The 14,464-nt window shown below is 50.3% G+C and overlaps 1 protein-coding gene across 1 annotated transcript in view; it reads left to right on the top strand.

Moving 5' to 3' along the window:
* TSHZ1 (teashirt zinc finger homeobox 1) overlaps window positions 1–7,686 on the top strand; it is a 75,501-nt gene extending 67,815 nt beyond the window's left edge. Inside the window, exon 2 of the mRNA XM_039236418.1 lies at window positions 3,139–7,686. Within this exon, the coding sequence (XP_039092349.1) occupies window positions 3,139–6,311 (3,173 nt within the window). The 3' untranslated portion in view covers window positions 6,312–7,686. The remainder of the gene's footprint in view (window positions 1–3,138) is intronic.
* The last annotated feature ends 6,778 nt before the right edge of the window (window positions 7,687–14,464 follow it).

Raw genomic sequence — 14,464 nt, 5'->3', positions numbered from 1 at the left:
GCCCGACCGTTGTTGCTTCGGGGCGTGTGGAGTTGTCGTGAAACTCCTCTTAGCTCAGCCCGGGCACCTCCCAGTGTGGACAGGACCGCCTCGGGAGGAGGAGGACCACCTCGGATGCGGCGTGGTCTGAGGACGCCGCACTCCTCCGGGGTCGGGGGCACAGGGAGGGCGATGAAGCCCGTGCCCGAGGGAGCAGGCAGGTGGCAGCCTAGCCGCGGCTGCGCCCTTCCAGGCCCGGAATGGGGGTGCTGTGGGGACCAGGGGTGCAGGGCGAGCCGCAGCCGTGTTGTGGGCATTTCCCGTTTCTGGGCTTGCAGAGCTGGGGCGGAAGTCGGTTATCCATTCAGGACACGCTGCCGGGTGCCAGCCTGGGGTGGGCAGTGGGCAGCCTTGCTGCCATCCGGTGACGGAGACAGACCAGCTGACTGGTGGCGCGGGGAGCAGACCCGCCGTGATGGGCCTCCAGGCGGAGCCAAACTGCCTCGGGTAAAACCTTTCCTTGAAATTAGTTTCGTTTATCTTTAAAAAATTTTTTAATGTTTATTTTATTTTTGAGAGAGAGAACAGGAGCCGGGGGGAGGGACAGAGAGAGAGGGGGACAGAGAATCCGAAGCAGGCTCCCGCCTCTGAGCTGTCAGCACAGAGCCCGATGCGGGGCTCAAACCCACCAACTGTGAGATCATGACCTGAGCTGGAGTTGGACTCAACCGACTGAGCCACCCGGATGTCCTGAAATTAGTTTTCAGTAATTGCTAGGGGCTGAATCCTGCTTTCCTCAAAGGGGACCGACCACTGCAGTGGATCCCGGCGTGTGGAACGGCCTTCGGGTGTGTCCCTGGGGCTGCTTTGGGACAGCTCAGAGTCAGGCCACCTGTGGGACGTGGTGCCCGCATCTTCAAACGGACTCCGCCCTGCCCGGGCTGCTTCGTAGTCTTCGACATCCCCATCAGAACCCACAGGGGCGGACCTTGGGGCCCAGGCCGGGCTTGCTCAGAGGCGATGAGGCCGACCGGTGCTTCATGAACTCACGCCCTTGGCTGAGGGTCAGAGCTGCACACCTTCAGAACGCTGGACGGTCCTAAACCCTTAATAATCACAGACAGGGTGAAGATGACATTCAACTTGGCAATCTTTTTTTTTTTTTTTTTTTTTTCATGAGGTTTACGTTTTACAGGAGGGCCGTATGGGGTTGTCTGGTGCGCCATCCAGATGCCTGTGCCTCTAGTGACCCTCAGGTCCTGCAGTCCTGGTTACTTTTCATGCTGGCGGCGCAGTATTACCAGAGCGGTAACGCCCAGGTCTGTTTGCGAACCTTCCTTTCATGTGAACGTCAGCTGTGAAACTCGTGAATGCTGGCGCTCTGATGCTCGGTGCCGGCACCCAGGTGTGGGATGGCCCACGGTGGGTGGTGTGTGCAGGGATTCTCAAGGTCCACGTGACTGAGTCAGCGGTATTCACCGCGTACGCATGTGTGCACACGCCCAGAGCTGCTCACCGCTGCCCCAGCCTGAAGCACTCTGTTTGCAGGTGCTGATAGTCTCCTTTCACTTCCTGCCACCCCCCACCCCCCCCACATCCCCCTTCGGGCAGCCGAGATGTCCTCGGTCTCTCCTCTCAACCCTTCCTGAAAACGCGTGTGCTCTTTGCCACTTTCCCTGAGGATCAGGCTCTGATAATGTGATAATGATAGATCACATTTAATGAGACACCCCTCTCGCGTGCTATCAGTGCATTTACTAGCACCTCCTGGAAGATATCTTAAGCCCAATTTCCCAAGATATGGATGGAGGACCCGTTCAGCTAGTTGTCTCCTAAAAAACTAAATACAAACAAATAAATGCATTTTGGTCAAATGAGAGGTGGTACGTACACTCAGCTCCCCTTGAGAATTAACAAGAGGTGTCACATGCTAAAGGATCTAAAATGTCCCACAGTAAAAAAAATCAGGTTTCGTCTAATGATTTCTGTGCTTTCCAACCCCCTCATTCATGTGACAGCTGTCTATATCCAGCAGTTTGCCCTGGGAAATGACGCCTTCAGCCCAAGACGTCACTCTGCCGTAGCCCGAGGTGGTTGTAGCATGTACTCCTGGCTCCGTTAACATGTAAAAAGAAAAAAAATGTTTTTATTGTGATTAAATGTGCATAGCGTAACAGTGAACATTTTAATCATTTTTACGTGGACAGTTCAGTGGCATCCAGGACAGTCACGCTGTCGGGCTACCATCCCCACCATCCGTCTCCGGAACTTTCTATCTTCCCGAGCTGAAACTCCATTCATGTGCAAACCAAGTCCCCATGTCTCCCCCCTTCTGCACCTGAAAACCACATTCTACTCTCTGCCTCCGGATTTGACTACTATTATAGGTGCTTCATATATGTGGGATGAAGCAGTATGTGTCCCTTTGTGCCTGACGTATGTCACTTTACCATAGTGTCCTCCAGGCCCGTCCGCGCTATGGCGGGTGTCAGAATTTCCTTCCTCTTTAAGACCGAATAATATTCCATTGCGTATAGACACGCGTTTTGTTCCCCCATTCATTTGTCAACGGATGTTTGCTTGTTTCCACCTTTGACTCCTGCTCTGGACCCCTGTAGGTCACGCCTCTCTGGCGTCCCCATGCGGGTGATGTTGCTTTGTCTGGGCAGGGGGCTGGTGGTGCTATGTTTCGTTCTTCCTTGTAGTGAAGCCTCGAGTATTTTTATCGCCTGCCATGGAGGAGGGTTTTTATTTATGGAAACCATATGATCCTGTCTGTGGCGTGTCTTGCCCTCAAAGTTGACAGCCGGGTCCCACCTGAAGGCGTGAGAGACCCGCACTTCACTTAGGAGCGAAGAGCCTCTGGGAGGAGGGGGCGAGGCTCCCCTTGCGGCCCCTGCTGTGACGGCCAAAGTGAAGTTTTTAAGCGGGGGCAGACGCTGGCCCTTTAGTGGAGGCTCGCTCGGATGGGGTGCGACGTGCTGGCTGAAACCTGGTGCCTGCGGAGCTGGAGGCGGGGAGTTACGTAAAGCAGGGGCAGCCTCGTAGCCTGGGAGCTTGGCCGGGAAACATCTTTTTAAGGACGGTCTAACTGCTGGGGAGGCCGCGTCCTTGAAGATGATTTATTTCCCCTCACCGAGTTTCATTTTTCTCTCCTAGCTTATGTTCCTGAGGAAGAACTGAAGGCAGCAGAGATAGATGAAGAGACCGTGGAGGAGGATGGGCCGTCTGTGGACGTCCAGGAGAGCGAGTATGTGTGCAACGAGGAGACGGAGATCAGAGAAGCCCAGAGCTACCAGAACTCCCCCGTCAGCACCGCGACTAACCAGGACGCGGGCTACGGGTCCCCCTTCAGTGAAAACAGCGACCAGCTAGTCCACTTCAAGGGCTCTTCCTCCAGAGAAGAGAAGGAGGATCCGCAGGGCCCGGACGGCGTCTCCTACCCCCAGGACAGCTTGGCGCAGATCAAGGCCGTGTACGCAAACCTGTTCTCCGAGTCGTGCTGGTCCAGCCTCGCCTTGGACCTAAAGAAGCCCGGTTCCACCACCAGCACCACCGATGCGGGCCCGAAGGAGAGCTCCACCCCCGCGCCCACGCCCCCCACCAGCACGGCGGGGCCCACGGGCACCACCGCGAGCACCCCCAGCTCCGGCTCCGGCTCCGGCGGCGGCGGCGGCGGCTCGGGCTACGACTGGCACCAGGCCGCGCTGGCCAAGACGCTGCAGCAGACCTCCTCCTACGGGCTGCTCCCCGAGCCCAGCCTCTTCAGCACCGTGCAGCTCTACAGGCAGAACAACAAACTCTACGGGTCCGTGTTCACGGGCGCCAGCAAGTTCCGCTGCCGGGACTGCAGCGCCGCCTACGACACGCTGGTGGAGCTGACGGTGCACATGAACGAGACCGGGCACTACCGCGACGACAACCGGGACAAGGACTCCGAGAAGACCAAGCGGTGGTCCAAGCCCAGGAAGCGCTCGCTGATGGAGATGGAGGGGAAGGAGGACGCGCAGAAAGTGCTCAAGTGCATGTACTGCGGCCACTCCTTCGAGTCGCTGCAGGACCTCAGCGTGCACATGATCAAGACCAAGCATTACCAGAAAGTGCCTCTGAAGGAGCCGGTGCCGGCCATCACCAAATTGGTCCCTTCCAGCAAGAAGCGCGCGCTGCAGGACCTGGCGTCGCCCTGCTCTCCCGAGCCAGCGGGGCTGGCCGCCGACGCGGCGCTCGGCGAGTCGGCCAAGGACCAGAAGGCCGCCAACCCCTACGTGACGCCCAACAACCGCTACGGCTACCAGAACGGCGCCAGCTACACCTGGCAGTTCGAGGCCCGCAAGGCGCAGATCCTCAAGTGCATGGAGTGCGGCAGCTCCCACGACACGCTGCAGCAGCTCACCGCCCACATGATGGTCACCGGCCACTTCCTCAAGGTGACCACCTCGGCCTCCAAGAAGGGGAAGCAGCTGGCGCTGGACCCCGTGGTGGAAGAGAAGATCCAGTCCATCCCTCTGCCCCCCACCACGCACACCCGGCTGCCCGCCTCCCACGTCAAAAAGCAGCCCGACTCTCCCGCGGGGGCCTCGCCCGCCGAGGAGAAGAAGGAGCCTGAGCAGGAGAAGGCGCCGGCGGCCGGCGAGGCGGAGAAGAAGGTCAAGGAGGAGAGCCAGGACGCCCCCGAGAAGTTCGAGCCCACCGCGCTGTACCGCTACCTGCGCGAGGAGGACCTGGACGACAGCCCCAAGGGCGGGGTGGACATCCTCAAGTCGCTGGAGAACACGGTGTCCACGGCCATCAGCAAAGCCCAGAACGGCGCGCCCTCGTGGGGCGGCTACCCCAGCATCCACGCGGCCTACCAGCTGCCCGGCACCGTGAAGCCGCTGCCGGCCGTGCAGAGCGTGCAGATGCAGCCATCCTACGCGGGGGGCGTGAAGCCGCTGCCGTCGGAGCACAGCGCGCTCCTGCACTCCCCGGGGAGCCTCACGCCCCCCCCGCACAAGAGCAACGTGTCCGCCATGGAGGAGCTGGTGGAGAAGGTCACGGGCAAGGTCAGTGTCAAGAAGGAGGAGAGGCCGGCCGACAGGGAGAAGGGCTCTCCGGCCAAGGCCTTGTCGCCCGTGGCCAAAGAGAACAAGGACTTCCCTCGAGCGGAGGAGAGCGGTGGCAAAGTCCAGCAGAAGAAAGGCCCCGAGGGGGAGGCGGGCAAGGCCAAGAAGGAGGGCGTGCTGGAGGCTCACACGCCAAACGGCACCGAGCCGCTGAAGGCCAAAGTCACCAACGGCTGTAACAACCTGGCGGTCATCACAGACCACTCGCCCGAGCCCTCCTTCATCAACCCGCTGAGCGCGCTGCAGTCCATCATGAACACACACCTGGGCAAAGTGTCCAAGCCGGCGAGCCCCTCGCTGGACCCGCTGGCCATGCTGTACAAGATCAGCAACAGCATGCTGGACAAGCCTGTCTACCCCGCCACCCCCATCAAGCAGGCCGATGCCATCGACCGCTACTACTACGAGAACAGCGACCAGCCCATCGACCTGACCAAGTCCAAAAGCAAGCCCCTGGTCTCCAGTGCGGCCGACCCCGTGGCGTCGCCTCTCCGGGAGAGCGCCCTCATGGACATCTCGGACATGGTGAAGAACCTCACGGGCCGGCTCACCCCCAAGTCCTCAACGCCCTCCACCGTGTCGGAGAAGTCGGACGCCGACGGCAGCAGCTTCGAGGAGGCGCTGGACGAGCTGTCGCCCGTGCACAAGAGGAAGGGGCGACAGTCCAACTGGAACCCCCAGCACTTGCTCATCCTCCAGGCTCAGTTCGCCTCGAGCCTGCGGGAGACGCCGGAGGGCAAGTACATCATGTCGGACCTGGGCCCCCAGGAGCGGGTGCACATCTCCAAGTTCACCGGGCTGTCCATGACCACCATCAGCCACTGGCTGGCCAACGTGAAGTACCAGCTGAGGAGGACAGGGGGGACCAAGTTTCTGAAGAACCTGGACACAGGGCACCCTGTTTTCTTTTGCAACGATTGTGCCTCTCAGTTCAGAACTGCTTCCACGTACATAAATCATCTAGAGACACACTTAGGCTTCAGCTTGAACGATCTCTCCAAGCTGCCACTCAATCAGATTCAAGAACAGCAGAACGTTTCCAAAGTCCTGGCAAACAAAGCTCTGGGCCCAGTAGGGGCCGCCGAGGACGATTTGGGCTCCACATTCCAATGCAAGCTTTGCAATCGGACTTTTGCGAGCAAGCACGCAGTCAAACTGCACCTTAGTAAGACCCACGGCAAGTCCCCAGAGGACCACCTGATCTATGTGACAGAGTTGGAAAAACAGTAGCGTCCAGGTATGCAAGGGACCGAGGCACATTGCACTAACCGTCTTCTTTGTACTGCACTAGGCCCGGCTGAGCCTCCGAAATCAGCCTTCCCTTTGTTGCCGAGCCGGCTGTCTGGACCTTGGTTTTTCTTACACATATTTTGTAGTTATATTTATATGCTCTTTGTCCGATTGTGCATGTTATTTTTCTTTTTCCGTGAGTCAAAGTCTGACCTTTATTTTCAACATCTGTTCTTGATGTTAAGCTATCTTTTGTAGGAAATAGTGGGGCACACTACTCAGAGACATTTATTTAGCAGGAAAGAAAGACACAAATAACAATGATAAAAAGACATCCTAAAATTACAAAGTTGCCATGACAATAAAGGTCATAGAACCTAGTAGTGTCAAATTTAACCCTTCGAGGACTGCAATTGCATTTCTGTGCCTTTCACTCAAAAAAAAAAAAAAAAAAAGAAAAGAAAAGAAAAAAAGGCTTAAAGGCATTTCATTCAGATCAAAAGCTGTGTCAGACACAAAACTTATTTAATAATTAAAAAACGAGCTTTTATATGCAGAACTGGTTTGTGAAGGAAACATGCATGCAGCTGTTGGAAGATAGAAAGTTGTCTAGGACTCATGGGGTTAGGAAGCCACAGCTTTACACATTTAAAACCACAACAACAACAAAAAAACAAAACAAAAAAAAACCCACCACCACCACCACCACCACCACCACCACCACCACCAAACATCCCCAGTTGCCACTCTGCCCAAATCCTCTGGATGCTGAAAAAAAAAATGCCACTTTCGGCAAAAAAGTATGCAAGCTATTATTTAAAAATGTGTAAAAATGCTATTTCTTTTTTCCTGTAAAATACTGCAGTTTATAGTTATTTACAAATGTAAGCTTTGGTATAAGCTGACCTTTCTATAGCGTGCTGCATTGGTAAATGAAAAAAAAAAAATGGGGCAAATGTTGGAGTCCTTTCTCTGTAAATTGCCAGCATCAGCTTAAAAACCCCTATATGTTACATTATCGTACATTTTAATCTATTCAACTTTCTTTGTACCTTCTGGCTGTATGCTTCTCTTTTAACTTTTTATATTGTCATTTTATATTAAATTTCTGTGTATATAATGTAAAACCACAATTTTTGAATAAAATTTAGTTCCTGCAGCTTGATTTAAATAGAGAAATTTTACTGGCACCTGCGTCTTTCCAGATGCATGTATATCAGACAAAAATAAATAAATGAAAACAAAGCAAACAGTGCACTATTAATTATACATTTTGATGTTCTATCATTAATATTGTACAGTACATTTTGGTTCACACAATTAAATCCACTGTTTTCTCAAATGTAAAATAAACCCACATGCAGTTCTTGATTTACATAGATTGTCATGTCGTCATTATTATTGCCTTTGAGATGTTATTTTAGCAACAAGAGGTATTGCTTCTGCAATCAACCAACAAAAATCCTATTCAGAATCATCACTTGGTGATGTGTGTGCTGACATGCTTCATTCAGATGATAAGTGCGGCTTTTTTTAAATGATAATTAAAATTTTTAACTCTACTGGGTGCCACGGATCACTGAGTTCAGCCACCGAGCGATGGCTGTTTTGTACATAACGTGGACCGAGCTGCTTCCTTCAGTAGATCCTCAGGGACTATTTACAAATGTTTACAATTATCCTTAGTGTGAATGCAGGGCCTGGGTGGGGGTGGGGGGCTGCTCTGGCCGCAGCCACCCCGGGGGGCCTCGGAACTGGTCCTGTGTTGCTCCCCAAGAGGGAGCCTGGTTTCTGCACGGTTGGTAGGCGCTGAGCTGCCCCGTGTTTGGGACCAGCGGTGCCTCTGCAGCTTCCTCCAGAGCTCCGAGGGGCTCCTCCAGGGAGGCCTCCGGGACTGCTTCCGAGCCCTCTCTGGGGCTCACTGCCTCAGTCTGCAGCGGGGCCCACACCAAGCCCAGGCCCCCCAGCCTCTGTTCTCTCCGGAAGAACTGACGTGTGCAGGAAAACGTCTTTTACTACCTTTTGCTTAAGTTTTCATAAAGTGACCTCCGGAGGAAGGTTGGAAGGCCCTCGCTCGGCTCAGAGGCAGCGGGAGGGTTGGCTCTGTTTTCCGCTACGAGGAGGAGGCTCAGGGTGCCGTGGTTACACGTGTGGTCACAAGCCCACAGCGCCAGGGAGGCTTGCTACATTGTTTCCCGACTTTTTTCATCGGTAAGCAGCTCTGTCCTTAAGGAACTGCAGCCATTTAGACATTTCGGTTCCATTACTGGGTGATTATGTACTTGGGGCTCAAGGGGGGACGGAGAAGAATAACAATGAGGCTGATGGTGGGAAGTGGGGACTTTGCATAAAAATCCTTTGAGGTCCTATCTGTTTTATCACAGGCCCGCAAGTCTGTGATTCTAGGTTTCACCCTGCAGTGGGAGGTCAGAAGGGCAGGTGCAGTGGTGCGAAGCGGGGTCAGAGGCCCAGGCGGGGTCTGTGGGTTCAGTCCCCGCCGGCAGCGGCTAAGCCTTTTGGAAGCTGCTTGTACTCAAGTCCTGACCGCTGGGGCTTGGGCACAGAATTCGAGTTTTCCTTTCTTATTTTTTTTCTTTTTCTAATTCACGGCCGTGTTGCTATGTTGTCATCCGGCCTGGTTGTCACAGACCAAGGGATGGAAGTCTAGGCTATCCTGTTAGCCCAAGATGGCGACTGCTGGTTCCATTTATGGAGCGCTTCCTGGCGCCAGGGACCATTCTGAGGGCTCCCCACGAGCTGCCTCATTCAGCCTCACACCTGTGTGCGGGGGTCCTGTCCCTGCCACGCCTGTTGGCAAATGAGGAGCTCAGTGCAGCGCTGAGACTTGACCAAGGTCGCATGGCTTGTGATCTGCAGAGCCTGGGCTCTTCACCAGGGAGGCTTTGCCCAGAGCCCAGCTCTCCAGCACCCTCTCTGCCCCAGGTGTGATCTCCCCAGGTCTCCAGGTGAGGGTGTGGCAGAGAAAGGCCGGGCGTCTCCTCTGGGAGGGGGACTAGAGTCGGGCTGAGGGATCCGAGCAGGATGGGAGCGGCCACCCTGAGCAAACGGACATGCTCCAGACCCCCTTCAGCCGCAGCCCACATCAGACCGCAAAGCGGACAGCTCTATCTTCTGGAGGATCTCTGACGCGTAAGTTGAAATCATGTCTGTTACGAGTTTGTAGCAACTTCAGTTGAATGCAAGTCTCCCTAGTAATACAGAAGAAACTCAATTTGTATCAATACAGGCGGAGAGATTGGATGATCCGGGGAAGAAATGGGCTACCTCTGATTTGAGGATTTCCTCAAATTTCCGCTTCCTTCATCTGTGTTTGAATACACATGTCCACCTCTGCTTCACCTCGCGTGTCCCTGGGATGGACCCCACGCGTGGCGTTGAGCGCTCTGCATTTCCCCGTGGTCCTCTCTCAGCCCAGGGACCGGGTCTGCATCTTCTGCAGCACGAGAGCAAGTGGGCCTGAGCGACAGAGAGAGCGGGCCACGCGCCTGCCCACGTGGCCGGAGGCCGTGGGAGGCCGGGGAGAAGGCGAGTGGCCTGGCTGCCCTATGTTTCCGTCTGGTCAGGCGAACGTCATCCACATGCAGACGTAGCCCTAGTTTCCATTCCTATTTTTGCAGCTTGAGTCTCGGGTTTAAGAACTAATCAGATATTTTTTCCTTTAAGTGTGGGACTGTTAAAAGTTGGAGATACTCCTCAGACTGTGGTTTGGGGGGAGGCCGTTCCTTGATATTTCATTAATACTTTAAGAGATATAAAACCTGTAAAATAATGGTTGACAGTAGTTTATGTAGGAGAAACAAGCATTTAGGCATTGTAGGAAAAAAAAAAAAGAGGCGATTAAAAACTTTAAGATTTCTGTCCCCCGCATTCTTATGTTTGGTGATCTTTGAAAAGCTGTTAATGGTCGACAGCAAGCCTACACTACCTGTGAATTCTCAGAAACCTGTAGGTACAAAGAGGTTGCTGCTTTTTTTCGAGGCAAAATTCTTTGTTATGCACTTTGTTATTATTTGTCTGAAGGCAATGGGTACCACTGAAAGCCAGTTATTGATTTGTAAACTTAAAAGGCACCGAAGGGTAAATTTGGAGAGCATTTGTACTCTTTACATAGCTATATTCTTATAATAAAAAGTAATATATAATCATTGCAGAATACTTGGAACACAAAAAAATAAATAAAAATTTACTGTCATCTTCATCTAAAGAGGAATCAGCTAGTTTTTTAGTGCTAATCTCTTCTCCGTGCTTCTAAAACATACAGATCACACTCAACATAGTCCTGTACTTGGGTTTCTTTACCTGATAGTAGACAGTACATATTTTCCCATTTGATGAAATGTCAAAACTTTATAATCTTCCTGAAATGGACTATGTTTAATCAAGTATCTATTAGTTAGAATTTTAGAAAGCAGCATTCAATTACTTTCAAGTTTTCACTATTAGAAATGAGTACAAAGAACATTCTACTCAATATTTCCGGTTATTCCTTTAGACCCCGTACCTAGAACTGAGATTTCTGCTTCATGGTATGACTTGATACATGTGCCCAAATTGCCCACAAGAGAGTTTTTACCAGCTTATACTCCCATTGCCACAAGAATGACCATTTTTCCACATGGACTTTTTTTTTGGTGAACACAAGGATTTTATTTTAAATTCTGGCTATTTGCTCCAGTTGGCCAATGCAGTCTTGGTGTTTTAATTTAGAATGCTTTTTTGAAAAGTTTATTTAGTTTTGAGAGAGAGAGTCAGAGAGAAGGGAGAGAGAGAATCCCAAGCAGGCTCTGTGCTGAAGCATGAAGTCCAACGTGGAGTCTGATGCAGGGCTCAATCCCATGAACCAGGAAGGAGATCATGACCTAAGCCAGAGTCAGGAGTTGGACACTTAACCAATTGAATCACCCAGGCACCCCTCACAAGAATTATGATTTCATTAAATTGAGATGCCAGGACCCGTATTGTACAGATGACACATATAGAGGAGAGAAAGTTAGGTAAGGACGGCAACTCCCCTCGGCTCAGTTGGAGTGCCATGGCTGTCTTCCGGGCCCACTCTCATTTCAGGCCGTTATACTGCAGCCCATCAAACACACCCAGATCTCATTTACAGCCTGTAAATGAGGTACCTAAACTATCTTTAAATTACCTGACTTGTGAGTGGAAGAAAAATTCCAAATTCATGGCTTCTATTACTAATTTATCATTAGTATCACTGGGAAAACAAATGTCAGCTCAAAATAAAGAGGATTGTCCCAGGAAGAGGAGATCTGCTCACCTGGGGTGACTGCGCACAGTGAGACACTCGGTTGGGAGTGAGAAGGCTGGGCAGAGGGGCCCCTTCGAGAGCCTCCGTCAGCGATCTGTCCATCAGGTGAGCTTCCTCCAGAGCTGAGAACCTAAGGCCTTTGACCCCAGGTTCAGATGAGAATGTGCAGAGGTCTAGACCAAGGCTGCACGGTTTATGCAGAAGGCACTTCACCTTGAGACTGATTAACATCAGAAGGTTCTTCAGAGTACATAGAGCAATACCTGTTTTCACCAACTATTTAGAAGTTGACCCATACCCATTATTTTTCCTAAATCCCATGAAAATAGAATTTTATCTGACCGGTGTAAAGATGGTCTGGCGATGTGTTACAGGGTAGTTGACTTCCACCAGTTGAACAGACAGTAGAAGCAGTGTGCTCACACATGTCATCACATTTTGTTCAAATATGTGCAATAAGGGGTCCGTTGCCTTCTATTGAGATATACCTGACATACGACATTGTATTAGCTTCGGGTGTATACATAATGATTCGGTAGATGTACATATCACTGACTGATCACCACAGTTAAGTCTTACTAACATCCATCATCATAGTTAGATTCTCCTTTCTTGTGATGAAAACATCGAAGATTGATTCTCTTAAGCAGCTTTGATCTATGCAATGCAGGATTATTAACTACGGTCACCATGTTGTACATTACAGACCCAGGACTTAGTTATTTTATGACTGCAAGCGTCTACCTTTTGAGCCCTTCACCCATTTTATCCCACTCCCCTCCCCAGCCTTTGGCAACCACCTATCTGTTCTGAGTTTGGGTTGGTTCGTTGGCTGGTGTTTCGGATTCCACGTGTAAGTGAGATCATATGGTGTTTTTCTTTCTCTGTGTGACTTACTTCACTTCATCATATTTAAACATAAATGAGAGAAGTAGTCTTGGGGTTGGAGAGAATGCATTGCTTAAAAGTGAATTTAAGAAGGAGGTCTTCAAGACTTTGAGCTTTCTACACAAACCTGAGATGGAAGGGATGTTTTTCTCTGAAAGTTTGTTTGTCCAAAAAGAACACTAGGGAGAAGGATTGAGGACAGTTACATTGGGATCAGCAGTTTCTAAAATATGTAAATAATAAGGAAAATCCCATTCTGCATAACTGGATCCGCTTAAACAAATTCTTCCAGTCAACTGGTATTCAACTGGACTTGCTGGGAGCTGCTACAAAGCACTCAATCCATCCCAAGATTAAAACTTTTTTCTCCTTTCAGTAAATTTTTATGCATTTATGCATGTTTTCAGAGTAATTTTTGCACTTTTATCCAACTGACTGCAACTAAGAATTTCCTTTTTTCTTTGCAGAATAACAAAATATGTGGGTGTATGATAAGTGCTATGTAATAATAAAACTTAGGGTGGGAATTTTTGAATTCTTTATGACTTGTGTAGTTTAAAATTATATATTGAATAATATTTCCAAGCCAAAGCTTTCTGATACATATCTCATGCCATTATGCCCCATTAATATTGATAAAGATTGATCAATTAATCATTAGACTTACCAGTTTTGACTTTTGACTCTTTAAAGGCATTAAAATTATGGAAGGCAAACATTTAGTTATGTTTCGATTTGTGAACTTTAAGAGACAGTCGTGTTGGAAATACCTTCATTTCACTTGTAATACACTTATTTATAAATTAGTAAAATCTGACAGCCATTTTTCAAAGCGATTTATTCTTCTTTTGGTGATCCCTCACCCATTTAAAGTCATAGAATTCACACAGCGTTAAGTCGGGTATGCAGATCCCAGGGCGGTGAGCTCAGGTACACGTCTTGCTTAATGGAAGCCTGGGTTTTGTGTTGCTGGAGGGCGTGGTAAGTGACCTCATCTCGATACTGAACTCTGCACGGGTTTCCTGGGACGCCTGTCCTTCCATCAGTTAGTGGAAGACGATGGCATGAAAATCCGAAATAACTTGCAAGCAGAAATCTGATGGAAAGGACTCTGTTCCAACTTCCGATCACGATGAAGAATCTTTTCTAAATAGGAGGACATTTAAAGCGGCGGTCTTTCTCATGGTGATGGTTTTGTCCAATGCAATGCGGATATTCCTCTTTAAGTCCTGGCGAGTAGTTGGGACTTCACAGTGACAATATGTAACATCTTATTTGTTGTCATGGAAGCATTGCAGTATCACAAAATCCTTTTCACAAAACAATGAAAGCCGCAGAGAGGCACCCCAGGTCCTCATCTTCAGGAGAAAACAGTGGATTTCTAAAACAGTAGTCACAAAGTTTCTTTTCAGTGACCTCTCACTTTTTTTTAAATTTCCGTTTGATACCATTGGCACACCCACTTTTTTAGGTTTCTTTCTGAGCCACTTAGATTTTTAAGTTCCTTGTTATTTGTTTCCATAGGCTTGCCTTTTAAAGGGTGGAATTTCATATCAGGAACACAAAGTCTGCTATGTAAGAGACTGCTGTGAACGCCATCCGTTTTGCTAATGGCGTCCATGCTCAGAGACTAGTCTAACTGCATTGTTTTGACACGAATAGATGTCGTCAACTTTCTTTTACTGTGATCGGCGGTGCCCTTGCTCGGTGCGCGTCGAGCAGGTAGTACGCGGTGGTCATTTTTCCCACTGCCAGGCGTCATCGAGCTACTTCTCGAGGGCAGATTTGGCCTTTCTTAAGCCTCAACTCCTCAAAGACAAAATAAAATATTTTCCTGTACTGATCACATTTCACCTTGCTCACTTTCCAAGGGTTTTCTTGAAAATCCCTACTTCCTAGAGTCCTTCAGGCCAAACACTCTTGCATCACAGGAAAACCAAGAGGTGGGAGCCCGTGGGAAAGCAGGTGTGTGCCCCGT

Source organism: Hyaena hyaena, unplaced genomic scaffold (assembly GCF_003009895.1).
Source record: "Hyaena hyaena isolate Hyena2069 unplaced genomic scaffold, ASM300989v1 scaffold_110, whole genome shotgun sequence".
Taxonomy (NCBI): domain Eukaryota; kingdom Metazoa; phylum Chordata; class Mammalia; order Carnivora; family Hyaenidae; genus Hyaena; species Hyaena hyaena.
This window is presented reverse-complemented; position numbering and strand designations above follow the sequence as displayed.